A 26,660-nucleotide genomic window follows, 5' to 3' on the forward strand; every position below is an offset into this window, starting at 1 on the left:
ATAACTGACGAATATACGAATCTATTTAATTTGTTAAAAATACGCCACCGCCAAGGATCGAACCCAGATCAAACCCGCGTTCATAAAAACTAATTGACATGTTCATCTGTTGGATTGCTTCTCAACTTCTCAACACATTTGAGCTTCTCAATAAAACCTAACCCTATATATATATATATATATATATATATATATACATATATATTTGATAAATATACATCTATATGTAAATAATATATAATATTATTTACTTTTTAACATAGTTTCTACTCCCCCGTCCCTGAAATAAGTTCCTCTTTTTTTTTTGGGGGGGGACGTCCCCCAAATAAGTTCATCTTTCTTTCTTTCTTTCTATTTTTGGACAACTACCCTACCATATTTATTCTTACTTTTCACTTTTTCACCACTCCTAATACTAATTATAACACCTTTTCACATTTTCACCACTCCCAATACTAATTATAACATATTTTTCTCCACTATCAATACACTTTACCATTTTTCCTTAAAACTCGTGCCGTCCCCAAAGAGGAACTTATTTTGGGAACAGAGGGAGTATTATATATGTACCTAAATTATTTATTGGTCCTAATATTTTATAATTTCATAATTTAAATAAATAAATACTTATTATATATGTAATATATTAATAGAATATTAAAATCAAATTTATATATATATGTGCATTTGTGTGTTGAAAATGTAGATATATATACATATATATATATATATATATATTATGAAATAATTAACCATCTAACTTAATTTTTATAAAAATTCATCAATTACTTAACAATATTTTATACATATCAATTTAATATAAATACAATAAATATCAATACATCTATGATGAAAAATAATCTAAATAAAGTCATGTTACAATTGAGGATAAATTGAAACTTTGTGAATTTTCTTGTCAGACTATAAAGTAATGTTATAATTGCGAATAAATTGAAAATTGATGTATTTTCTGGTCAAATTATAAATTCATGTTATCAATCAGAAAATTGACAAATTACATGTATTTTCCGGCAATAACCCCTATTTTTTATTTTTCACTTGTCAAAAATGCCTAGGTGTCAATTTCAGTTGCTACTGTGTTAATTCTGGCTGCCAACATGTCATTTCCGGCATCAGTGTAAGAAAAAAATCGGTCACCGAACTAAAATCAGACAAAAACAAGAGGTTATGAATTTAAAAGTTACTTTTTTAGATCTGTTGCAATTACCAAATTTTGAAAAACATTATGAATTTACAGACAATTAGCCCTTTAAAAAATGATATAAAAATATAAAATATATCATCATTTATGATTTAGATCAATTCATTAAATTTTTTTTTATTAATTTAAATAGTAGTATTATTTTATTTAAAATATTGTATAATTACAATATTATCAACGTAATTAATATAAGATTAAATTTAATGAGTATTATTTATAGTAATAATTATATTACAAAGAAATTAGAATTATAACGATAATACAATTTGGGATTTTTTATGTAAACAAATGATTTTATATACTTACTACATTATGGTATACAATATGATTATGTAATTAATCAGTAATTAAATTAAGGGTTAATTGCATGAAAATACATGAACTTTAGTCACTTTTTCATTATGCATATGACTTTTGAAATTTACATTTTTAATCATGAACTTTGCATTTGTTCCAAATTTTCCTTAAAATTGAGCTCCAACAATTTTGATGCTGAGGTGGCTCCTATGTGGCAGTCGAAAGTGTGCCATTTAAACAGCCGGAAGCTTGTAGGTAAAACGACGTTAATTTTTAAAAGCTAAAAAAAAAACTCTAAATCTGCAAAAATCAAAATGCAAATGGAGCCGATTTCAGGTGCTTCGCCTCTTCATCTTCGCTGGCAATGTAGCCGAGAACACGGCCTCACCACTCTCGTCCCGATCAATCTCCGTCCCATAGCTCCCTTTGCTTGTCGAAGAATGCCTAAACTCCTTCTCACCCATTCTCTGCAAAGCTCACATTTTTCTTCACCTTCGGCCCAACCCCACCGCCTTGCTTCACCAAACCACCACCACCACCACTCTTTCTCATGAGCAATTCACCCTTAGGGTTTTCAATTTCCTCACATTGCTCCGCCTCATCGAGCTCCTCGATTAACCTATCAATTCTTTCCACCAAACCCCTTAATTTCTCCACATTAACCCTCTTCGACCACCCGGATTCAACATTGCCTAATTTCCTCTCACAAATGGAAACCCTAGATCTCAAATTCTGCTTCACAATCCTCCTCTGCACACAAGCGCCTTCAATAAAATCCAAGAATTTATATACCTCTCTGCTCAAAGAAATTCTCTCATTTCTAATCATGGGGTTGCCACCCTTCAATAATTAAATCAGACACAATATGATTAAATCAGATCCAAAACCTAGAAACGAAATAAAATTATAGGCAATTTTAAGCAAGAATCGATATTCCCACCTGAATGGCGTCGAGTTTGAGGAGCAAGTTCGCAGCTTTACGATAAACGGCGTCGTAATCGAAGTGGGTTTTTTGAGAGACTGAGGATTTGAGAAATCCGAGACTCGACTTGATCGAAGCTAAGTCTTTGAGGTGGCGGAGGGTTATTGATCTGCTCCATTGCCATGCGTGGCGATGGAGGGAAGAGAGAGAGAGAGATAGAGAGAGATGCAGTATTAAAACGACATCGTTTTAATTAATGACGTGGCACATACGTGTGGCATGTTTAAAGGCACGTCAGCTTTCCGGCTGCCGGAGTTTAATTTTAAGGTAAATTTGGAACAAATGTAAAGTTCATGATTAAAAATGTAAGTTTCAAAAGTCATGTGCATAATGAAAAAGTGACTAAAGTTCATGTATTTTCATGCAATTAACCCTTAAATTAAATATCCTAAAAATTAAAAGCCCCAACTAAATTTGTGTCTATCTAATGAAAAGCCCAAACCTATTCAGAACCCAAATATTTAGAAAGAGAACGTGTTACTGATAGCCGCATTCTTTTCCTTTTTTCTTCGTAACACTTTTACAGTATAAAATAAGTACTATCTAAAATGTATGAATACTATGTAGAACACATATGAATTCGTTATGTGAATGTATGAATTGCGAAAATAAATTTTTGCTACCTATGAAATTCGAATTCGGGACCATGAATTCATCCAACAAGGTGATGAATCAATCGTAAATCTTGATTATCTAATGGCTGAAAATAGCTCATATGTTATATTATAAAAGGTATTTTTATTTCAGCCCACTCATATATATATATATATATATATATAGGGTTAGGTTCTATGACAACCACTTCCCTAGATAGAGAACAAAGACCAAATCATGTGCTTCGATCTTGCTTAATCTAACGGTTCATATAATTTTCTGATTTAATTTTTTATGTAATTAAATATTGGTTAATTATATATATTTAATTCGAAAAGGGTAAATACGTCCACTCAAATCCACTGAAATCTGGGATCACATTGAACAAATCCCGAAAATTCCTCTATTCCCATTGTGGGACCTGATCCGTCAATGAACGTAATAGGTGGATATAAGTATGTTCATTTATTTTCCTACGAACATATCGACGAACATTAGTATGTTCATTTGGTTTTCTACGAACATATCATCGAATATTAGTATGTTTATTCATTTTTCTACGAACATATCAACGAACATTAGTACGTTCATTAGTATTTTCTACGAACACTAGGTTCAAACTCCTTAATCAACCAAACTTTTGCATTATTTTTGCAGAAATCAACCAACAAAATTTACACAAAAGTTCTACCTTTAAACACCCAACTGGACTTTACAAACCAACATAATTTACCAACATTGATTTTGTAGTACAGAACCACCAAAATAGTAAAATTCATCTCTCAAAATCGAAAATAGGGGAAGTAGAAATTTAAGGCTGTAACTTGAAATTTCAATCTAAGTTACAAACAAATTGAATCAAAATCCACATTCGTATAATCATCATCAGTAGCACATATAATTCAGTACAACATGTGCTATACTATTATTCAACATCAGAGAGATGTAAATTTGTACTAATTCAAATAAAACCCAAACAAATAAGAAAAATGGGGCAAATTTTTTTTTTTTTTTCTGAAAAGAGCTCGAATCCCTGGGCAGCACTAGCCTCACGGTGGTCTGGATCTCCTTCGCCGACTGGAGGCTGCGCGTGGGCGCGGTCGCCGGGGAATGGAGGCTGGAGGATTAGGGTTCTGAGGTTAGGGATGGAGGCGAGGGAAAGGGGAATAGAGGGGACGGCGACGGTATCGGATGGTACGACAGATGAGACGGAGGAGGAGATGGAGGCGAGGAGCAACAGGAGGAGGAGGTGGGCGGCGCAGATCTGAAAAAGGAAAGAGCTGCGGTGACGTCCCGCCTCCCTCCATAATTCCTGTGACAGCGGCGGCGACGGAGGAAAGGACGGCGATGAGGAACAACATTGCTGGGAAATGCGTAGTCGCCATTGTCAAGTATGAGAGAGAGAGAGAGAGAGAGGAATCAGACGAAAATTTAGTAATATGCAGATTTGATTAGATAGAGAGAGATATATATATGAGCATTTAACGTATAGATAGATAGACAGAGAAATTCATTGACCAACTTAACTTTCATGCAATAAAATAAACGAAAATTATAAATATTTTTAGCCAAATCAAGACCGTTGGATATTTTAGAATCGACCCACAGAATTTAGTCTTCATTGTCTATATAGGGGAGTGATCCATTATTGCTAGATTATACATACATAAAAAAGTAATTGTAATAAAAGTTTGGAAAATGAGGCAAAAAAATAAAAGTTTGGAAAAGATAAACAAGAAGAGAAGAAAGTAAAAGAAATGAGTTGGGGCTGGTTCAACTCTTGACGACGAAATCCTCAATTGCGAAGCCAGTTGGAGCAGCGAACCCTAATGTGATTGTAAATGTCAATGTGATCATTCATTTTCATCCAATCCACCTCTTTTTACGTGATGTTACAGTGCATCGAGCTCAATCCGGTGCTGTCGAGCTGAAGGAAGAGCCGCTGGGTTTTGGCGTTATGTTCGGCGATTTCACCGGAAAAACTTCCACCCACCGATTCGCCCTAACTGGAGCTGGCACTCTGTAGATCCGATCCATAGTTTCTCGACCGTCAGCGCTCAATTGAAGGTTAACTAAATTTATCATTCAATTAATCAGAATTGGGTGAATCCTAATGGCCAATAGACAACAGCAGTCTTCTTCTGGCGGCGGTTACTCCTCTACTATTTCACCGTCTAATTTAGATACATCGAAATTGGGTGGAGGATTTGGTGCTCCACCTCCCCCGCCGCTGATACAACCCAATCAGATACCTTCTCCGTCGATCAAGACCCCGAATTTGCCGTCTCCGGGGAATGGGATTCCCCTTCCTCATTTGAGCACCCCCCCTGGCCCTCCTGTATTTTCATCGCCCCTCCAACCGGCTGCTGTCCCTTTCAGGACTTCTCCTGCAACTCCTCAGCCCATTGCCCCTTATTCATCCAATTCCTCCTTACCCACCTCTTCCCCGCCCCCCCTCAATTTCTCAAATGGATCGCAGCATCAGACTTCCGATCTTACAGAGGAGCTCACCTTCGCCCCTCATGCCGACTCTCCCAATCTTCTCTTTTCGGCTCACAAGGTACATATTTTCTATGTTCAAATTTCTGAGAGATGAACCTTGTGAAAATGAAATTTGCTAATGAAAGTTGGGGTTGTTGAAACTGTATCACAAGTTCCCATGTGAATTCCTGAGTGTAGTGTTACTAGTTTATATTTTCTGATTTGCTTTATTGGAATATAGTTACGTCTCAGTTATGAATGTATATCCTGACCTGAATTCTTTCATTTGAATCTGAAGACCACGATGCTATGCTTAGATATGCATCTCAATTTGTTTGCACAATCCCCCCTTTTTAATTATTGCTTGCTGCTTATCTCACAGGTGCTGAAACAAAAGAAGCTAGCCAATGTACCCAGTTTGGGATTTGGGGCTATAGTTTCTCCAGGCTGGGAGGTTTCACCAGGGCCTCAGATAATTCAGCGTGATCCACATCGTTGCCAGAATTGCGGTGCTTATGCCAATCTCTACTGCAATATTTTACTTGGTTCAGGCCAATGGCAATGTGTAATATGTAGGAATTTAAATGGCAGTGAAGGGGAATACATAGCTCCAAGCAAAGAAGAACTCAGAAATCTTCCAGAGTTATCATCTCCTCTGGTTGACTATATCCAGACTCCCACCAGAAGACCTGGTTATGTACCAGTATCAGAATCTAGGATATCGGCCCCAATTGTTCTGGTGATCGATGAGTGTTTAGACGAACAACACGTACAACATCTACAGAGCTCTTTGCATGCATTTGTGGACTCCTTGCCCCCAACAACTAAACTTGGAATTGTGCTTTATGGCCGCATGGTTTCTGTTTATGATTTCTCTGAAGAATCAGTGGCATCTGCTGATGTACTTCCCGGTGACAAATCACCAAGCGAGGACACCCTAAGGGCATTGATATATGGAACTGGGGTATATTTGTCTACTGTTCATGCTTCTCTTTCTGTAGCGCATGCAATACTGTCGTCATTGACACCATATAAACAGAATGTGCCTGAAGTTCAGAGAGACCGTTGCTTAGGTGCTGCAGTGGAGGTTGCCTTAGCAATTATTCAGGGGCCATCTGCTGAAATGTCAAGAGGGGTTGTTAAAAGGCCTGGTGGAAATAGCCGGATAATTGTGTGTGCTGGTGGACCATGTACTTATGGCCCTGGTTCTGTACCTCATTCTCTTAATCATCCAAACTATTTGCACCTGCAGAAATCAGCATTGAAATGGATGGATAATCTAGGTTGTGAGGCTCATCGGCGCAATACAGTGGTTGATATACTTTGTGCTGGGACATGTCCTGTACGGGTTCCTCTACTGCAGCCTCTTACAAAATCTTCTGGAGGCGTTTTGATTCTTCATGATGATTTTGGGGAAGCATTTGGTGTGAATCTGCAGAGAGCATCTTCAAGGGCTGCAGGTTCTCATGGTTTACTTGAAATCCGGTGCTCAGACAGTATTTTTGTCAGTCAAGTGGTGGGACCTGGTGAGGAGGCTCATGTGGATAGCCATGAATCTTTTAAGAATGACAATGCTGTCGCCATTCAGATGCTAAGTGTTGAAGAAACCCAGAGTTTTGCAGTGTCAATGGAGAATCGGGCAGATATCAAGAGCAATTTTGTGCACTTCCAATTTGCGATTCAGTATTCAACTGTTTATCAAGCTGATATCTCGAGAGTGATTACTGTTCGACTTCCGACTGTAGATAGTGTTTCAGCTTATCTAGAGAGCATACAAGATGAAGTGGCGGCTGTTCTAATTGGTAAAAGGACTCTTTTGCAAGCCAAAAGTTTTAACGATGCTCTTGATATGAGGCTTACACTTGACGAGAGGATCAAAGATGTTGCAATTAAGTTTGGTTCCCAGGTGCCAAAATCAAAACTTTATCGGTATCCTAAAGAGTTGTCGCAATTGCCTGAAATCTTATTCCATCTTAGAAGAGGCCCTCTGCTGGGAAGTATACTTGGTCATGAAGATGAGAGGACTGTTTTGCGGTCTTTATTCCTTAATGCATCCTTTGACCTATCCCTTCGTATGCTGGCGCCTCGCTGTCTAATGCATCGAGAAGGTGGAACTTTTGAGGAACTACCAGCATATGACCTTGCTATGCAATCTGATGCTGCGGTTGTTCTTGATCATGGCACTGATGTCTTCATTTGGCTGGTATGCATTCTAGTGAACTTATTTTAAATTGTTGCATTTGGGTAATGACATTAATCTACCAGATCAATATGATCTTAGTTATTTGATAACTTCTTCAGCATCGATACATAATTTAGATTGCTGATATCTTAATTTTGTAATTGCATGGTCTTTATTTGCCTTGATGACATCTTAAGTTAAGCTCATTAAATGTAAAAAGATTAAGCTCTCATAATATGGTGGGTAATAATATAATCAATAGAATCTGTTGGAGGATAAGATCAGCATTCTTGCACTTTGCAATAACCTAAGCCATGTTTTAGCTTATGAAGACAATCACAACCCCTTCCCCCAAGAAAAATAAATCTTGACCTTGCCCTTTTCTTTGATTAATTTTTAAAGTAATTTAATTGTAAATATATCTCTAATTGCCCTATTTTGTTGGAGTTTAATATAGGGTCTATCATAGGATAAGATTGTATTCCTGCTCTAGTTAACTCCCTATCACATTCATGTTCTGTTAGGTCAGAGATGCAAATAAGTTGACCTCGAAAAAAGAGAGAAAAAAAAGAGAGATGCAAATAAGTGCTGTATAGAAGTGATTTAGCACTGTGAAAATATTACTTGTATAACAAAGACATATTTAGAATTAAGATTATGATAATAACCATATATAAGCTCACCATCACATGACCTGGCTAATGGACATCTCAAATGACTACTAAACAGTGACCATGTTGTTGCATTTATCCATTTTAAGGATTTGGCATCTCTTAAGCCATACCATATTATGGTGCTTTTCTGAAATTAATTACTTGCTCAAGTATTTGATTCCTATTCCTTGCATGTATTATCTACTCACTCTGTCCCATAAAAATAGTCGTAGGAGGGAGTGTCACCGGTTTAAATAAAAGTGGTTTGAGTGTATTGTGATTGGAGAAAGGGTCTCACGGGGTGGTGTTAAAGTGGATAATGAGACCCATCTTAGTGGATAATGGGGTTTAGGTCAAATTAAAGTGGTGGCCATGTGTGGTAGAATAGGTAAATAAGTTGATATATTGAGGGTAATATGTATTGATTTGTTGGGGGGTTAGTATTTATAAATGGAATAGGACTATTTCTTGTGGACGTCCCAAAATGGCAAAAACGGACTATTTTTATGGGATGGAGGGAGTATTTGCTAAATCTATCGTGTGTTGAAGTTTAATATTGTTTCTGGCACTCCTTTTGGTATTGCATATACTGCTGAAGGATGGAGTATTTCTTTCACCTTCTTTTTGAGATAAAATACAGTATGCACCTAAACTGATTAAACTATTTCTGAACACCACCATCAAAGCTGCTCCCATCTGCATTATTATGGTGTAATATTGAATATTGGTGTACATTGGTTGATGTACCTTCATAACTAGCAGGTTTCTCTTCCACATAAGTCACGTTGGGTGGGACTAAGAGCTTTATGTCAATATCCAGTGCCTTTTTGTGTTTTGGTTGTTGTGTGGCTAAGAAATTAAAGTTCTATTAAGCAATCAATGAGTTTAGAATTCCGAAGGGATGTCTAACACAAAAAGGTGAAGTCATCCTTGCTACAGTTACAACTCCAACCTCAAGTGACATCTAAACAGAAGAGTCTTGAATTGTTTATGTTGTGAGATTTTGCGAGGAAGTGGTGGAGCTAACATTAAACTGATTGCTTTTTTTTTTTTTCCACATCCAAATCCAAGTATATCTATTCTTATTGTTATTTTTTTTCAGGGTGCTGAACTTGCTGCACAGGAAGGAAAGAGTGCAGCAGCGTTGGCAGCTTGTAGAACATTGGCTGAAGAGCTAACCGAGCTGCGTTTTCCAGCTCCTCGGATTCTTGCATTTAAGGTAAGAGAGCAGGTTTATGTTAAATTGAAAATGCAAATGGAAATTCCATATTTAACCTCAGATATGGTCGTGTCTGTTACAGGAGGGGAGCTCTCAGGCTCGATATTTTGTGTCTCGCTTGATACCAGCACACAAAGATCCTCCTTACGAACAAGTATGGTTGCAATTTTATTTGATGTTGTTGTATGGTTGAAAAAAGAATGATATAATGATGGGGTGTGTGTGTGATTGCATTGCAGGAAGCAAGATTTCCTCAGCTTCGAACGTTGAGTGCAGATGAGCGAACAAAGCTAAAAAGTAGTTTTCTTCACTTCGATGATCCTAGCTTCTGTGAGTGGATGCGAAGCCTCAAAGTTTTGCCCCCTGAACCTACCTAACAAGGACTTGTTTCTCTCCTACATCACATTTTCCGATCCTCAATTTCATCTATTTTCCTTTTTGAACATTCAATTTTATACAGCCGCTATAAATTCTTACCCGACTTTGATTGGCTTGCACTTCGTTGGGCTTTTTTCGTGTGTGTGTGTGTGTGTGTGGAGAAGACAGAAATTATTGATAAAGACGAGATAGGCGTGCTCCAAACCCTTTACACGAGGAACTAATATACAAAGTCATTTCATTTTTGGACATATGGGACTGCAACGAAAAGACCACCAATCATGAATTGAGTAAACTAAAGAAGAAAAGAAAAAGAATAGTAGTATTCATTTTTATGATCAAATTTTGATTTCTTCTACATTCTTCGATCTGAATGTTTTGAGTTACTTAGCAGCAAAACTGAGTAGAATTTGACTCAACTTTTAACAAGATCGGTTATGCTCGACTTCACTGACCAATTTTTTGTGAATGCCGTTTTCCTACTCAAGTAATAAACTCTGACCTTGAATAGAGGATCGCCTTATTTTTCAAATAACTCCACCAAAAATATACTACTTTAATTCATTTTATGTGGCCCTATATCATAAATATTAATGAGGTATAAAAGTAATATATGTGTCTTTATTTTGCCTTTGAAAAAGCGTATGAATTCATAAATTTTAGAGATTAGGGTCTTGTTTGTGTCATTAACTTTGATTAGAGATGTTGCTAATTAAAAGGGGAGAAAAGACGTTGTGGTAATGTAAATAGGCGCGAGACGTGGCCATTTCCATTTCACTATTGAGGGAGGATATTTATATTTTATACCAAACGAGACGAGAAGAAGAAAACTCAAATAGAAATATTAGCCTGATTTCTCGTGAATAATTAATGTAAGTAAACAAGAATTGAGTGAATCATCATTCTTCAAATATAAAGAAATGGCCGGAATTACAGTGCTGAGGGGCGCCGCTACTGTCCGCGCACCTGTCATTCATCACGCTCAGGTTCCTCCAACTTTCTTCTTCACTCTCAACTTCAATTTGCTTTTTTATTTTCTGATTATATATTGGTTACAGTTACCAGCGTCCATACGCTTATCCACTAGGAAGCTCAGATATGGCCCTAGTAAATTTTCCGTTCTGGCGCGTTACGCGCAATCGCAGGATTTCTCCACCCGTCTTCAAGGTAACTAGCAGCTTCATTATTTGATTTTGAAATGTTCAATAACTTTTGGCTGTGTTAATTGGTGATTGAAATAACTATATCTTAATTGGGGGCTGATGGAGGGGAGCATACACAGAGAGAGAGGGGTGTCGTGTGGTGTGTGCATATGTTGATTCTGAGCTCGAATGAGTTCTTGCAATTCTACAAAACTGCTGGCCTTGTGCTTGTGCCAGTAAGGCTGCTGTTGTGGGATATGATTTAAGCTACATAGATTATCACATCTTAGAATTTTCATATACTCGGTGATCAGATGATGCAAACTGTATAAACATTCTTTTTTAATTGTATGTCAGGCCAGTGTGTTTTTGGAGAGTCTGAAGAAGCCCTTTTTTTCATTTTTACTGATTCATATTATGAATGTATATGATATAGTGAATAGCAAAAGATGAGTTTCATATTGTTGCAGATAGTATGCAGAACTTGCCCAAACTTCTGGAGGATATAGTCCAGACATCCATAAATACAGGTCCTCGTGGAGCTCTTAGGCTAGCTCAAGGTATCCAAGCAGTTATCGGTGTTGGCAGCGAGTGGGTAGCTGATGCTTCGAAGGTGGTGTTATCAGATTACTTTGATTTTTAATATCATATGTTTTCTTGTGTTTGATGCTATCCAAAGTTTTCCTGTGTATTAGTTTGAAGTTACCTTATGTGAATACATACTCGCCTGGCCAAGCTCTTCTCATTCCTTGTGGAGACCATTATTTATCCCATCAATTTGCATTTTTATGCATGTATCATTGCTTGCAGTGTGTAAATACTAAGCACAGTTTGAACTTTACAATCTTAATTCTTTCACTTTGAGATATTGATGTTGACATGAGGTCTAATGCTCTTTTACATCTGTAGGCAGCAAATTCATCCAGCGGTTTAGCAACTGACTTGCAGCTTGGCTTATTGTCACCCCTTTATTTGAGGAAATTATTTGAACGTTTGGGGGCAACATATATTAAATTAGGTCAGGTAAGTGAACAAAATGTATGCATGATGATGTTCTTCTGTCTGTTTTATTTTTTATCTCAGCAAAACAATATGAACCAAATAATTAAACTCAATCAACTTCCTCCATTCTTGATTATCTATAGACTGTATAGTCCTCATCAGATGTTGGTTAAGATAGAGTACAAATTCCCCTACCGTACCCAAACAAATTTGCCGAACCAGCTTGCCCTGTAGTTTTGACTACCGTGAAATCTAAAATCCTTATCACAATGTTCTTCTATACGCAGCTAATAAACCGATTGTTCCTATACTGGGAAAAATTTATTTTGATTTCTTGTGCCTCTGTAATTATTTCTCGCATTTTTATTATCACCTTCATATAGAAGAGAAAAGGTCGCTTATGGATCCTTTAATTTTGAATATGCAGTTCATAGCATCTGCACCAACTTTATTTCCTCCAGAATATGTCCAGGAGTTCCAATATTGTTTTGATAGAGCTCCTACAATTCCATTTCAAGAGATTCAAGCAATCCTTCGTCAGGAGTTAGGAAGGCCTATTGATACCGTCTTTGAATTTGTGGATCCTACTCCAGTAGCATCTGCTTCCATAGCCCAGGTTGGTATCACTGTAATTGTTTATGATACTTGTGTACAACGGTATATTACATTGTAGGTCAATGTATTCAATTTTAAAACTTCTGCCAATGGTGAACTCCACATTTTAATTTTCAGGTGCATGGTGCCAGGATAAGGGGTACTCGAGAGGATGTGGTTATAAAGGTGCTAAAACCAGGGATAGAAGATATCTTGGTGGCAGATTTGAACTTTGTGTATATTGTTGCACGCATTTTGGAGTTTTTGAGTCCTGACCTTAGTCGAGCATCTCTGGTAAGGTATTTTTATGGGTTAATACACTGTTCTATCCCCATGTTCGTCTAGGTGTCAATTTTGTCCTAGTAAATCGATAATGAAAATTCCATAATTTTTTTTTTATCCCGATGCCATTTTCCGATGCCGAAAAACACAATTGGCAACCAGATTTCATGTGTGGCTTTTCTTCTCAGTAATAAATTTAATGATGTGGAAATTCAGATATTCCACATCATCAAATCCAGATATTCAAGCAGGAATGACGCTCATGAAATCCGGTTGCCAACTGTATTTCTTGGCACTGGAAAACAGCATTAGGATAGAATTGACACTGAGCCCTATTATTGGGATAAAATAGTGTATTAACCCTATTTTCATATGGTTCTGTACATTTTATATATGGCGTAAGTGTTTCTTTCTTTCCTTTTATTTTCTAAAGAAACAGTTATAAATTTATGCATTCTTCAATTTTCACTGAATAGTCATCCACACAAGTATGTGATGGAATAGACTCTTCTTTCTTCATTTTTGTGATAAAAGGTGTTGGTAGTCTGTGGCCCAAGGTTTTCTACTAATATGGAAGCAGCAATTGTAGGTTGCTATTGTGAAAGATATTAGGGAGTCAATGCTGGAAGAAGTCGACTTTAAAAAGGAGGCTACAAATGTTGAGTCTTTCAGGAGATATTTGGAATCTATGGGACTTACGAGGCAAGCTACTGCTCCAAAAGTCTACCAAGAGTACAGTACTAAGCGGATTCTTACAATGGAGAGGCTTTATGGAGTCCCTCTCACAGACTTGAACTCCATAAACTCACTTGTCCCAAATCCTGAGAATAGTCTTATAACCGCCTTAAATGTCTGGTGAGATTCAAAGACATTGCTTGAACTTAGTAGGAGAAATATATTCTCTGTTCTGTGACTGATGATCCATTCTTCTCTCTAGGTTTGGTAGCTTGCTTGCTTGCGATACCTTCCATGCAGACGTGCATGCAGGCAATCTGTGGTTGCTGCGTGATGGCCGCATTGGGTTCCTTGACTTTGGTAATTATGTAGTTATTTCATTTTTATTATTTTAGTATCTTTTCTATTGGTCATTGACTTAAAATCTGCCAGCCTTTTTGTTATTATTACTTTCTATTCTATGGATCTGTTTTTTTTTTTTTTTGAGGAATATTCTATGGATCTTGTTACGATTTCCCACGTCGGTTCCACATGAAAGTGTGGTATATAAGAGGGGGCCAACCCTTTACCTTTGACCATGGTTTTGGGTTAAGTTAGGGCTCTCTAACTTATATGTCTAACAATTTTGGTCCCACCTGCCGGATCCGGAAGTTTACGGGAGAGGGCTACCTGGAGAGAGTGCCGCACGACTCCAAGGGCTCGAAGGCAACCTGCCTGGGTCGATCAAAGGCTCCCCAGAGTGAGAGCCGTCTGTGGACGTCCGGTCTTAATGGGGGATGGATTGTTACGATATCCCACATCGGTTCCACATGAAAGTATGGAATGGTATATAAGAGGGGGTCAATGCTTTACCCTTGACCATGGTTTTGGGTTAAATTAGGGAGCGCATTTTCACTCTTTTTCCACTTTATCCTTTTGTATCTTCTGCTGATGGATTTGACCACATTTCAAGAGCCGCATTAGAACAGCTGAAAATACATTATCTATCATAATTTGATTTAAAAAGGTGGCCTGCTATCTATCTGTGTCCCCTTGATAATTTTTATGTAATAAGATTGTCTCTGCTGTAAAAGCCACCATTCTGTCCTTTTAAAAATGTGTGTTGTGTGCAAAGGCCACAAAAGTGAGCATGCTGTTTCCAGTCTGAATTCTACCATCAATTATGTATTCTGTTGGCATTAACTAATCCTTAACTTGCTGCTCATGCACTTCATAGGCATGGTTTTTTATTTGACAAAACAGCTCTCTGCTCCAAGATCTTCCTCTTCTACTCTGTAACAATGCGAGTAATTGGTTATCGGGATATTCAAGAGGATGCGAGTGTTTTTGTTTTTTCGCTCATAATTCTTTAACATATTAAACCCTATGGTTTGTTCTTGTATAGATTCTTAATTGCCTTTTTCTAATCGAAATGGATTAATCAAGCTGCAGTATTAGTCAATTAAAGCATTATTATGACTCCTTCTCGAAAAGGAAAAAAAGTTAAAGCATTATGACTGGAAATAACTGCTAATTTTCTTGTGTAGATTTTAGATCTTATTAGGGATCTGAAGTATCAAACAACAGTTATAACAGTTGTGCTAATTTGAGTTCTTTATGTTCTTCATTGGACTCTTGTGAGAAAAGTAACTTCAAGTATTGTTAATTCTTGGATCAATACCCATCCTTATATTTGTAGGTCTAATTACCATATGGCCTCTGATTTCTAGATTACTAATGCTTACCGTTTTCCCCTTCAAATAACGAGGCATGAACATGATTTGGCTTGATAAACAGGGATTGTTGGTCGGATTTCTCCGAAAACATGGTCCGCTATGGAAGAATTTCTGGCATCACTAGCAACTGGAGAATATGAATCCATGGCATCTTCATTGATTGATATGGGTGCTACGAGCAATAATGTAGATTCTAAGGCATTTGCAAGGGATCTTGAAAAGATATTCTCCTCCATACAGGCAAGCATTTATATGATTTGCACTACAGTATGCCTTTTAAGATTTATGTTTTATACAATAAAAATGAAAATTCAGTGAATTCATGGAAATGCCATATCTGGTCTCAAGATGTATGACCTTATTGAGAAACGGTGTTGAACTCTCGAGTGATAAGCTGCCCTTTTTTACTAACATATTTGAATAGTTTAACTGCCACTTCAAACTATTAAGCATAAGAGAAAAAACTTGACCTTTCAAATTGAGGTTGGAAGAAGCTGAATGCCATCTTGGCCAAAGCAATAAGAGACCTCTTCATGTCTTGAAATGTGAAACTGCGTGGTCTGGGGAGATTTGGCATTGTAAAGTTATAATGTGACAGTTCCACAACTCCAATTTAAGATAGCATAGAAAAGGGTGAATAAATTGATGAGGCGAGATGAGTGTTGACGTGTATCTGGTATGTTTGTGCAGGATTTGGATACAGAGATCATTGTTGCTGCAGCAAGGGAAGCTAATACAAATGCAACTGCAGTTGCTGCGAATGTTGTTGTTGACGAGAGACAAATGAATGCCCTGTTTCTTGATTTGGTAAGATAGACAGACAGCAGTTGGCTGCAGTTTTTCTTTGGGAGCATATATGATTTTAATTGATGTGGTGTTAATGGTATAGGTACGCGTAAGTGAATCATATGGTCTGAGATTTCCTCGAGAGTTTGCGCTTCTGATGAAGCAGCTTCTTTATTTCGACCGGTATACGCGACTCTTGGCTCCCAATTTGAACATGCTGCGTGATCAGAGGATCAATATCGTTTCCAACAAAACAACCACATTTTAGACTTGAAAGCAATGTTACTAGTTAGTTGTGTTATGATCAAATCAAAATGTTTGTGTTTCCTTTGGACAAGTAATTCTTGGTGAATTCTATTCCTTGTATATCTTTTTGTTTTTTGGAGAACATCTGTATGCTTCTTTGATTCTGGCTTCTGCTGTATAAAAAACAACGCTCAGATTCCTTCAGCATTCGTGCAACTTTTTATTATCAAAAGACTAAGTCCATTTTTACTTTTTTAGCATTCTAGTGACCGTACCACCCCCTCACGACTCATTTGTATTTGACACTATTGTATCAATTTATGTTGTTATCAAGAAAAAAAAATGTCAAAGCGTAATACTCTCTCCGTCTCATTTATATAGATTTTGTTTCATCGGATATTCCAAATATATAGGTCTATTTATATAAAAGATATTTTTTAACTCATTTATTAATATATTCCTATTTAATTTTGTGATTTACTCTAATTTTTATTCATTATTAAACATTAAATGAGCATATAACAAAGTTTATTTGTATATTTTTTATTTTTAATGATTTTTCTTTGGTGCTTGTGTAAATTTCAATCAATTTATATAAATAAGACGAAAAGAGTAGTATTTTTACATACATTTGTGGACATTAAGACGATTACATGATCCAAACAGTCATCTATTTTTGGATCCCATATTACTCCATCCGTCCTGCGAAGTTTGAACAATATTTTTTTTTTGGTTGTTCTGCGAAGCTTGATCATTTTCTTATATGGTAATTTTTTTTTTCTTTTATTAACTTTTTCACTCATCACACTTCACTCACAAAATATTAACTTCTTAAAATTCGTGCCGAAAAAAAAATGTTCAAGCTTTGCAGGATGGAGGAAATATTAAAGAGGGTGTCCAAAAAATTTCACTTCAAAAATACATTGTTCAAGTATTCGGACAGAGTAAATATTCATACAAAGCCAAATTTTTTTTGAAAAGAATAAATAAATAAATAATCAAATCATTTCAACGCCCCTGGATAAAGGAAAATTATTTTACATTTAGAGTAAGAAGGACAAATAAAAAAAGAGAGAATAATAAAAGGGCAATAACTTTATTTGGAAACATGAAGCTCAAATAAACTGAATTTGCAGCATTATTGGTGAAATAGCAAGCACCGAGTGGCAGAGTTGCAATTGCAATATGCAGATCCTTCACATCCCATGCTTGGAAGATAACTACTCTTACATGTAATCAAATCCCAATTTCAATTCATTGTTCATCATCACTATCTAATTCGAATCCGCTTTGCAGGATTATTGATGAGCCCACGAAAGAAGCAGCGGTAGTAGACCCCGTCGAGCCTCACAAGATTCTTAGGGTAGCTCAAGAAAACGGGGTTCACCTCAAGCTTGTCCTCACCACCCACCACCACTGGTCTCTCTTTCTCTCTCTCTCATCCCCTTTTCATTTTCATCAATTGTTGTTAGGACTTAAGTGGAGGAGCTCGTTAAATCCTTACTTCTCACGCTTACGAATTGTCCCACTACTTGTTGATGCTAAATTTAATTATACTTCACCTCAACTTTCCCTTTACTTGGTGAATTCGGTACAAGGGCCTCTTTTTGTAAAAATAATCAGTTGTATTTGATTGGATTTGAATGGTGACGGGAATAATTCGAATTCATTGGATTGTTTTATTTTCTTGTTTGTAGGGATCATGCTGGTGGCAATGAAAAGATGAAGCAGTTGGTGCCGGATATCAAAATCTTTGGGGGTTCCCTTGATAATGTGCAGGCCTGCACTAACAAACTTGATAATGGGGATAAGTTATCTCTTGGGGCTGAGATCAGTATATTGTCTCTCCATACACCATGGTACTATTGGCTGCATCACAAACTTCAATTTGTCCGAATATTTCCTTTTTTTTACTGTATGAGTTTTGGCTTCTTAATCACTAGCACAATTAACTTCATCTCACCATTGTGATGTATGCCATGACTATTATTAAGTCGCTTCTTTCTGATTTCAGCCATACCAAGGGTCATATAAGTTACTACGTCACGGGCAAAGATGGAGATGAGCCTGCTGTTTTTACTGGTGATACCTTGGTGAGCCAAAATCATTTTTAGTTTTGGATAACTACTTTGCTTTAATCTATAGATAATTTTGCGAACAACTTATCAGAAGGAAAATCAAGTTGACGGTATCAGGTTGATGTGTTTTAAAGAAAACTTGATTCTCTGATAAAACATTGTACTGAGCAAACCGTGCATGTTATGAATGTACAGTTCATTGCTGGCTGTGGAAAGTTTTTTGAAGGCACAGCAGAACAGATGTATCAGTCATTATGTACTACCCTTGGTTCTTTGCCAAAGCCAACTCGAGTATATTGTGGTCATGAGGTAATATAACTTTGTATTAATATGGTCATATGTTTATTTTTCTCTCAGGGGTGAGTAATTGTTTAGGTGTATAATAATTTTTTCTCTGATGTTGTTCTAACAAATGCTAGGATTGGTAATGCCTTCTCATGGTTACTATCTATAACTCTAGTAATAGGAAATTTAGATCGGTTATTAAGGCTTCAATTTGGTGAGATTTATGTTTACATTGTTATATGTATTGATTGGGTATTATTTGGTAATCATGTACGTTTACTGACTCTAAAATTTCTTGTACTAAGCCCCATTTGACTTTTACTTTGTAAAATTGTGTGGCGGATGGTATTAGTTGTAAGCATAAGGAGAATTTATTAGCAGGGAATAGTCTAAAGGAAGTTCATACGTTCTCTACTCTTTTGCTGTTATATACTCCCTTCGTCCCACTTATCTTGGCACATTTGTTTTGGGCACGGATATTAAGAATAAGGTGTAGTGTAAAGTGGATAGGGACCACATACTATTTTTGAAAAGTGTCATTATAAATGGGACAAACTAAAAAGGAAAGTGTGCCAAGATAAGTGGGATGCAGGGAGTATAAATCATATATACTGACATAAGTTCATATGAATATTGGTTCTTGTAGTTGGATGTGCAATTACAATTTATTCTGTTGTGGCTGATTTGCAACTATCAATTTGTATAAAACAAAGCTTAGTTTTAAAATTCCCTGATTTTTGTTTATTCTACTTCCAGAAACTTGAGATTATGTTAAATTTCATCTTTCGCTCTTTCTCTTGTGAAGCAAAATTAATATAACCACTTGAAACATGAATCTATAATAAGGTAAAGTAGTCTGATTAGTTTATATATTATGTTAGATTGAGTGTCTTTTATTAGAGTCAAGAGTGGAAATCAAGTAACGGGCAACTCGAGGAGACATATTATATTTATCTTCCTTTTGCTCATGGTGCCTTAACAGAAACAGAAATATCAGTGATTTGATTGGAAAATAATTGAAAGTTAGTCTTGTGATTGTTACAATGTAAAATTGAGGAAAGTTCGTGAGTTTAAAGACAATAAGCCCAGAAAATAATTTAAACATGTTTGTGTAGTATACAATGAAGAACTTGCAGTTTGCCTCGACTGTGGAGCCAGATAATGTAAGCATATCACAAAAATTATCATGGGCTGAGCAGAAGAGAAAGACCGGTCTTCCAACTGTACCCTCAACCATCAAGGAAGAATTCGAGACTAATCCATTCATGCGTGTTGATCTGCCCGAGATTCAGGTATAGCCCATGCTAGTTGTGATTTGTTTATAAGCACTCTTTACCTCTCCTTTTCTGGTCTATTTGCATCTCTTGTACGCGAAATTCGCGATGTTGTATAACCTAAAATGTTTGATTGATTATATTATGCAGGAGAAAGTTGGGTGCAAGTCAGCTGTTGAAGCGCTACGGAAGATACGACAGCTAAAGGATGAGTGGAGAGGATGAAGAAGTAAGACTCATGTTTATTGGTGTTTGTTCTTTCAATTTTCAAACAATTACTCTACTTTTTATATTAAGCTTAAAGGATTGGTCGATCGATCTTACACTTTGCCTTAGCTTGTTCGTTTATATAATAAAAAAACAATACTTGTTGAGTTCAAGGTTGGTTCTATTTTTTCTTGTGTTAGGATTAGAATTCACCTAACTCCTGCAATCATGTCTTCTACTTAATTGATTAATTTTCTTATATGGAATGATTTTTTCACTTTATCAATTCTATTAATTTTTTATTACTGAATACACTTTAAACACTAAATACTATAGTAATTTTTTAAACCATGTACCGAAGAAAAAAAAATTAATTAACGACGGAAAGAGTAGTATTCATTTATCATTTGATATTATATTATTTTACTCTTTTCGTCTCACAAAAATATGAATAATTGAAAGTCACACGAGTCCTTAGAAATGTTAGTTGAAAGTTATTGTGAGTGAAAAATGAGTCTCACTTTATAAAGTGTTATTAGAGTAATGAGTTAATTGAGAAAAAATAGTGGTCAGTCATGATGATTTTTCTGTGAATAAGTATTAAAAGGAGGGGAAAAAAAGAAGAAGATAATATATAAAAATAAAAATGTTCATATTTTTGTGAGACGCCTGAAATTGATAAATTGTTCATGTTTTTATGATATGAAGGGAGTACTAATTATTACTCGTTTCGTTTCATAATAAGTGTCATAATTTGTTTCGGCACGAAAAATTAGATGAGTATGATTAAAGACTAAAAAAAGTAAAAAGTGGTGGAATCCACTTTTATTTTGTGAAATAAATAGAATTAAATTGGAGATGATTAAAAGATAAAAAGGTAAAAAATGATGGAATTCACTTTCTTATTTTAAAAATAGAACACTTATTATGGAACAACTCAAAAAGAAAAATAAAACACTTTCATGAAAACGGAGGAGGGGGAGTATTAATGTTTAGTTTTTTTTTGAGGGATTAATGTTTAGTTTGTAGTACTTGAATTTTTATTGGACGGGAATATCCAATAATTATAACATAAACAATATACTCGTGTGGCCATTTTGAAGAAGAAAACACAATATTTGGCCACTAATTGAAAAAACACAAAATCTGACCATTTTTTACAGGACGTATCGGATTCGGGTTTGCGCACGGATTAGGCACGCATGACACTATTAATGCCAAAAGTACCAACATATTTTTTTATTTTTTATTTTTACTTATTTAAGTAAATTGGTACAATTGGCACTAATAGTGTCATGTACGAATGATACTAGTGATCATATTAGTGTTAATAGTGTCATATGTTTGTGCTGATATACTGTCTTGTCTTATATAGATGAGTGCAGTTATATGATCATTTTGAACACTTCCCTGTAGGGTTTAGATTATCCATTTAGAGTTTAGATTATCCATTTAGGGTGCTGCACGAATGGTACTTATGGCCATATTAGTGTCATATACTCTCTCTTACGTAGTGTTGCACGAATGATATTTAAGGTCATATTAGTGTCATTAGTATCATAAACTCTCTCTTATGGTCACTAGTATTATTCGTGCACGCCAATAGTGCAAAAGTACCAATTTACTTAGCTTTTTTTTTTCGGTTGATACTTTTAGTATTAATAGTGTCATATGTGTATAACCCGCGGGCAAACTCGAATTCGGTCCGTCTTAATTAAGGATAGAAAAATTTTCAAATGTAAAAAATGGTCAGATTTTATATTTTTTTTAATTAGTAACTAAATATTGTGTTTTATTCTTTAAAATATAGGGACGTGGTTATAAGAATTCATAGTTGATTTATTTAAATATTTTGTGAATTTAAATGGTTCGAGTGGTTATATGTGGATAATAAAGTTACTTTTTCAATCGAATTTGGAATGAATATAAATAGAGAGATTATAAACGAGTTTGAATTTATAAAATGGTTAATATGCGTATGCGGACTTGCAATTGATTACCATCTCTCTTCGAGAGATGTATCGTAATTGGCCATCCCATCATCAAATAATTCGCCATTGCGATATCTTTGAGGTTAATAAGCTTCGATTTTGCAAAAGCAGAACTGATTAATCCTCGACTTCAACGATGATTAACTAGCTAGGTTAATGTAGTAAATTGAGATGTGTTTAATTACTCAAGATTAAATTAATTTAATAATTATTGAAAATTAAATTAGTTTAAAATTATTATTCCTTTTGTTTCAATAATAACGTTCAAATTCTTTTTTTTTTTGGACATTTTATTTATAATTTCTCAATCCCCCAAAAAAAATTTAATTTATCTTTTTTTATTTCTTTTCTTATTTATTTTATTTATCTCTTATTTTTTTTTACTAATATCATCATTTATTTTATCTTTCTTTTACTTTATCTTCTTACTTTATTTATATTTTTTTTAATTTACATGTCTTATTTTGTTAGGACGTTATTATTGAGATTGGGGAGCATTTGAGATTAATTATTATATAAAAATTTCTAAATGAATGAGAAAAAATTCAAGATATAAAACTAAATTAACCTAATCTATCCATTCAAAAAACATTTATGAGAATAAATCTTCTCCGATAGTGATATACGGATTAAAAAATTGGAAGAATCAAGAATGGCAAATTTATAACTCAAAACAAAAATTTTAAATTATTTTCGAAAAAAAAAAGGAGTTGATGTGAAGAAGGTAGAGAGAGAGAGAGGAACAAAAATGGAAGCTTTAGTGTGCAGAAATCTTGGCGACCCGACGGTCCCGCCGGAGGGGGCTGATGGGTCGGCGCTGTGGCTCTCAAGGGATCACCCGATTCCCCAACTGAAGTCACGCACGTCTGTGCGAGTCCGAGTGAAAGCGACGAGCTTGAACTTCGCCAATTACCTCCAAGTCCAGGGCAAGTACCAAGAGAAGCCGCCCTTGCCCTTTATTCCGGGCTCTGATTACTCCGGCACCGTCGAAGCCGTCGGAGAAGCTGTCACTAAGTTCAAAATCGGGGACCCCGTTTGCTCCTTTGCCGCCCTCGGATCATTCGCCCAATTCATCGTCGCCGATGAATCCGAGCTGTAATCATTTCATTCTGCTGCCTCAAAATTGCGTAGAAATTCTTGCTGTGTTAATTATTTTTACCTGTCAAATTCGATCATGCTCAATTAAAATGTTTCGATAACTTGTTCTTTGGGTATCTACATTATACGGGTTAATTTGCTGTGCTTTTGAGTCATAATTTACTTTTTCAAGACAACTTATTGCTTGTCTGTCTTGAATGTCTCAGTGTATTGTGTATCATTATGTTAAGAATATGCTGTGATTAAAAGACATTCCGAATAATTTGTCTAAACTGATTTACATGTGCTGCTATGAAAAGTTTGTCTTTAGTATTAGAAGCATTATTGATGTAGAATTTGTGTGATGATATCAGGATATGGGTTATAAGGTGGCTTCTGTTGATTATATTTTCTGAATGATACATGTTTGCAATCAACTGAGTTGATATAAAATCAAATAATAATTCACCTTTTTGCATTTCAATGATGGCAATATGACCAAAAAGTGATTTTTGACAGATTTTTGGTGCCTAAAGGGTGTGACTTGGTTGCCGTTGGTGCATTTCCGGTTGCATATGGTACATCTCATGTGGCACTTGTTCATCGAGCACAACTACGTGCTGGTCAGGTAGTGTAGAGCTAATAATGTTTTGACTTTTTGCCCTTTGTTTATTGAAAATTGGTTGTAATATATTTGTGATGGAAAATTGGATGCAGGTATTGATGGTTCTTGGTGCAGCTGGTGGAGTCGGTGTTTCTGCTGTACAAATTGGCAAGATCCGTGGCGCTACTGTTATAGGTGTTGCTAGGTAAGTGACATAATGATCAATGAGCGAGAGAGAGAGAGAGGTAGTTGTATGTATTGAGTAGTAGTAATTCGTTATGTGTTGTTGAATAGGGGAAGTGAGAAGGTGCAGTTCCTCAAGTCATTGGGTGTTGATCATGTTGTAGACTTGAGCAAAGAGGAAATGAGTGAAAGTGTGAAGGGATTTCTCAAGGCTAGAAAGCTTAAAGGGGTGGATGTCCTGTACGATCCAGTGGGAGGGAAGCTGACGAAAGAGTCGCTCAAGTTGTTGAAATGGGGAGCACAAATCCTCATCATAGGGTTTGCAAGTGGGGAAGTACCACTAGTCCCAGCAAATATTGCTCTTGTTAAGGTAATGCTTGCTTGCTTTACTTGAAACAAGTCTAGCATGAAAGAAAAGTAATATAAATGGGAATGTTTTGTTTTGTTTTGGCAGAACTGGACAGTTCATGGACTCTACTGGGGGAGCTATAGAATACACGGGCCGCGTGTTCTGGAAGATTCGCTAAACGAACTGCTGTCCTGGCTGGCTGATGGCTTACTCACTGTCAAAATATCCCATACTTTCGGCCTCCGTCACGCAAATCTTGCTTTCGCTGCCCTCAAGAATAGAGAAGCAATTGGAAAGGTTTTGATTGTGTTTGATGAGGCCAGCCCCAAGTTGTAAAACATAACTATTTCCTTCTTCTACTTTTGAATCTCATGGAAATGATATATCAATAAGTTTGGAGTTTGGTAGCATTTGGTGGTGTTTGAAGAGACAGATTACATTTGGGCTAATGCCATGTTGAGAGAGTTTGTTAATTGTTATGTGATGTGACCAAATTATACAGCCAAGAACAATATAATTAGATGGCCGGTTTACAAAGTAGCTAAATAATCGATAATTTTGACAAATTCTATATATATAATCCAATTATAATAGATATTTTTAATTTTGCTGCGTAGAAGCTGAGTTGGATGGAGACTAGTCGTCATTCACCTACTTGACCATTTCATCATTCAATACAACATAGTTGGCAAATTTATTACGCAACGCAAAACAGACCACCTTTCTTTCTTTCTCAAATTGAGGAGTAATTGGATGTTTTATATCCAATTCCATCGGATTTTAATACCTCAGGTTCGTCAACAAGGATTTATGCCCTCATCTTCTTCGTAATTTCGTTTTCCAATGCGATTATAACTTTGTTTTGTGGAAATTATATATGCCTCAGATATTAGTTATTAATCTTGTTTGTTTGTGTTTTCACTTTTATGTGCAATGAATAGTGACTTCTCTCATCACAATCTGAAATGATAATACTAGTGCTACATTGAGCTGAACATTATGAGGATAGGTTCAAATTTCCCAAACCAAACTGCTGAGTTTCTTCATGCAAATAGTGATGGTGTTTGCAGGCATTCAATCCAGTTTTTTTTGAAATTGAACTATTTTAATTGCTCATAGCTAGTGGGATCAATGTGCATCATTCTGATTGTGATATCTCAATTTCCTTGACTTGCAGTCTAGAATCCAATTCCTTGACATCAGATGGCATCCGATAAAGGTAAACGTAATTGAAATGAGTGGAGTTGATTACTCATCTGTTTTTAATATATGATGCTACCAATATTGGACAGGCAAAGCTATAGTGGTTATGGGAGTGAGTGGTGCTGGAAAATCGTGAGTCTTGCACTTGCATCTCCTCTTCTTTTTACTTCACTTCATCTTAATTAATTATGTAAATTTTTGTTGCAGAACTATTGGGGCGATGCTGGCACAAGTGATGAATGCCCGTTTTCTTGATGCTGATGACTACCACCCACAGTCGAACAAAGGTACATACATACTTTGTTATATATTTAGATGGCATTTACTATGCATGATTAGATATTTTTATCCTTTCAATGTGATATGAATCAAGCAAAACTAGGATATCCTTTCAATGTGTTGCATAACCCTATTAATAATTCGTGACAGACAAGATGAAGGGCGGGATCCCTCTTTCAGACGAAGATCGCATCCCATGGCTTGAAACTCTACGCGATGCCTTAAGAGTAAGCTTGGAAAATGGGGAAACTGCCATTCTTGGATGTTCAGCTCTGAAGAAGCACTACAGAGAAATTCTTCGATGTGCAGATGCAGAGTATGTAGGTGGAGCAGCTTCATGTGGTGTGAGGTTTGTATTATTGAGTGTGGATGCAGAGGTTCTTGCTGCTCGATTGGAGAAGAGAGAAGCACATTTCATGCCGCCCACGCTCTTGACATCGCAACTGGATTTGCTACACATAGATGAGTCAGAAGGAATACTCAAAGTTGACGCTTCACTCCATCCTCACCAAACTTTGAAAGCCATACAAGCTTTGCTTCTTCATCAATCATAAGTATCTGCTATTTTCTTCAACTTCAACTATATACATTTCTCTCCTCTCATTACTATCTTTTATAAATTGCCCAACCTTCTCGAGGCACCATTGTTTTTATGCACTTAGCATGCTCAAAGACAACAA

General features: G+C 36.1%; 6 protein-coding genes across 8 annotated transcripts; 5 read left to right on the forward strand and 1 right to left on the reverse strand.

Annotated features, from left to right (window-relative positions):
• Nucleotides 1-1,975: 1,975 nt before the first annotated feature.
• Nucleotides 1,976-5,132, reverse strand: LOC130993870 (BAG family molecular chaperone regulator 8, chloroplastic-like). Its single transcript, XM_057918906.1, has 3 exons — nt 5,089-5,132; nt 2,460-2,610; nt 1,976-2,359 (listed from the first exon to the last, which is right to left on the reverse strand). Exons 1-3 carry the CDS (start codon nt 5,130-5,132, stop codon nt 1,976-1,978), a joined length of 579 nt encoding a protein of 192 aa, XP_057774889.1.
• LOC130995431 (protein transport protein SEC23 A) lies at nt 4,763-10,127 on the forward strand. Its single transcript, XM_057920706.1, has 5 exons — nt 4,763-5,655; nt 5,959-7,779; nt 9,514-9,630; nt 9,713-9,784; nt 9,870-10,127. Exons 1-5 carry the CDS (start codon nt 5,209-5,211, stop codon nt 10,005-10,007), a joined length of 2,595 nt encoding a protein of 864 aa, XP_057776689.1. The 5' UTR covers nt 4,763-5,208; the 3' UTR covers nt 10,008-10,127.
• Nucleotides 10,128-10,731: 604 nt separating this feature from the next.
• LOC130995432 (uncharacterized aarF domain-containing protein kinase At5g05200, chloroplastic) lies at nt 10,732-16,682 on the forward strand. The gene is made up of 11 exons (XM_057920707.1): nt 10,732-10,994; nt 11,067-11,175; nt 11,621-11,763; nt 12,060-12,173; nt 12,580-12,768; nt 12,885-13,040; nt 13,618-13,883; nt 13,966-14,063; nt 15,480-15,658; nt 16,109-16,225; nt 16,308-16,682. Exons 1-11 carry the CDS (start codon nt 10,929-10,931, stop codon nt 16,470-16,472), a joined length of 1,602 nt encoding a protein of 533 aa, XP_057776690.1. The 5' UTR covers nt 10,732-10,928; the 3' UTR covers nt 16,473-16,682.
• A 783-nt stretch (nt 16,683-17,465) lies between these two features.
• LOC130995433 (hydroxyacylglutathione hydrolase cytoplasmic) lies at nt 17,466-20,467 on the forward strand. Its single transcript, XM_057920709.1, has 7 exons — nt 17,466-17,682; nt 17,747-17,869; nt 18,148-18,309; nt 18,465-18,543; nt 18,724-18,837; nt 19,929-20,105; nt 20,238-20,467. Exons 1-7 carry the CDS (start codon nt 17,636-17,638, stop codon nt 20,310-20,312), a joined length of 777 nt encoding a protein of 258 aa, XP_057776692.1. The 5' UTR covers nt 17,466-17,635; the 3' UTR covers nt 20,313-20,467.
• Nucleotides 20,468-22,884: 2,417 nt separating this feature from the next.
• On the forward strand, nt 22,885-24,971 carry LOC130995435 (uncharacterized). The gene is made up of 5 exons (XM_057920712.1): nt 22,885-23,380; nt 23,882-23,990; nt 24,080-24,171; nt 24,261-24,519; nt 24,604-24,971. Exons 1-5 carry the CDS (start codon nt 23,034-23,036, stop codon nt 24,832-24,834), a joined length of 1,038 nt encoding a protein of 345 aa, XP_057776695.1. The 5' UTR covers nt 22,885-23,033; the 3' UTR covers nt 24,835-24,971.
• Nucleotides 24,972-25,075: 104 nt separating this feature from the next.
• Nucleotides 25,076-26,621, forward strand: LOC130995436 (gluconokinase). 3 transcript variants are annotated; one of them, XM_057920713.1, is made up of 5 exons: nt 25,076-25,290; nt 25,676-25,717; nt 25,791-25,833; nt 25,909-25,988; nt 26,131-26,621. In XM_057920713.1, exons 2-5 carry the CDS (start codon nt 25,702-25,704, stop codon nt 26,532-26,534), a joined length of 543 nt encoding a protein of 180 aa, XP_057776696.1. In that variant the 5' UTR covers nt 25,076-25,290; nt 25,676-25,701; the 3' UTR covers nt 26,535-26,621. The 3 variants fall into 3 exon arrangements, with proteins under 3 accessions (XP_057776696.1, XP_057776697.1, XP_057776698.1); XM_057920714.1 differs by having other exon boundaries at nt 25,274-25,325; XM_057920715.1 differs by having other exon boundaries at nt 25,289-25,568.
• Nucleotides 26,622-26,660: the final 39 nt, after the last annotated feature.

Source organism: Salvia miltiorrhiza, chromosome 7 (genome assembly GCF_028751815.1).
Source record: "Salvia miltiorrhiza cultivar Shanhuang (shh) chromosome 7, IMPLAD_Smil_shh, whole genome shotgun sequence".
In the NCBI taxonomy this organism is placed as follows: Eukaryota; Viridiplantae; Streptophyta; class Magnoliopsida; order Lamiales; family Lamiaceae; genus Salvia; species Salvia miltiorrhiza.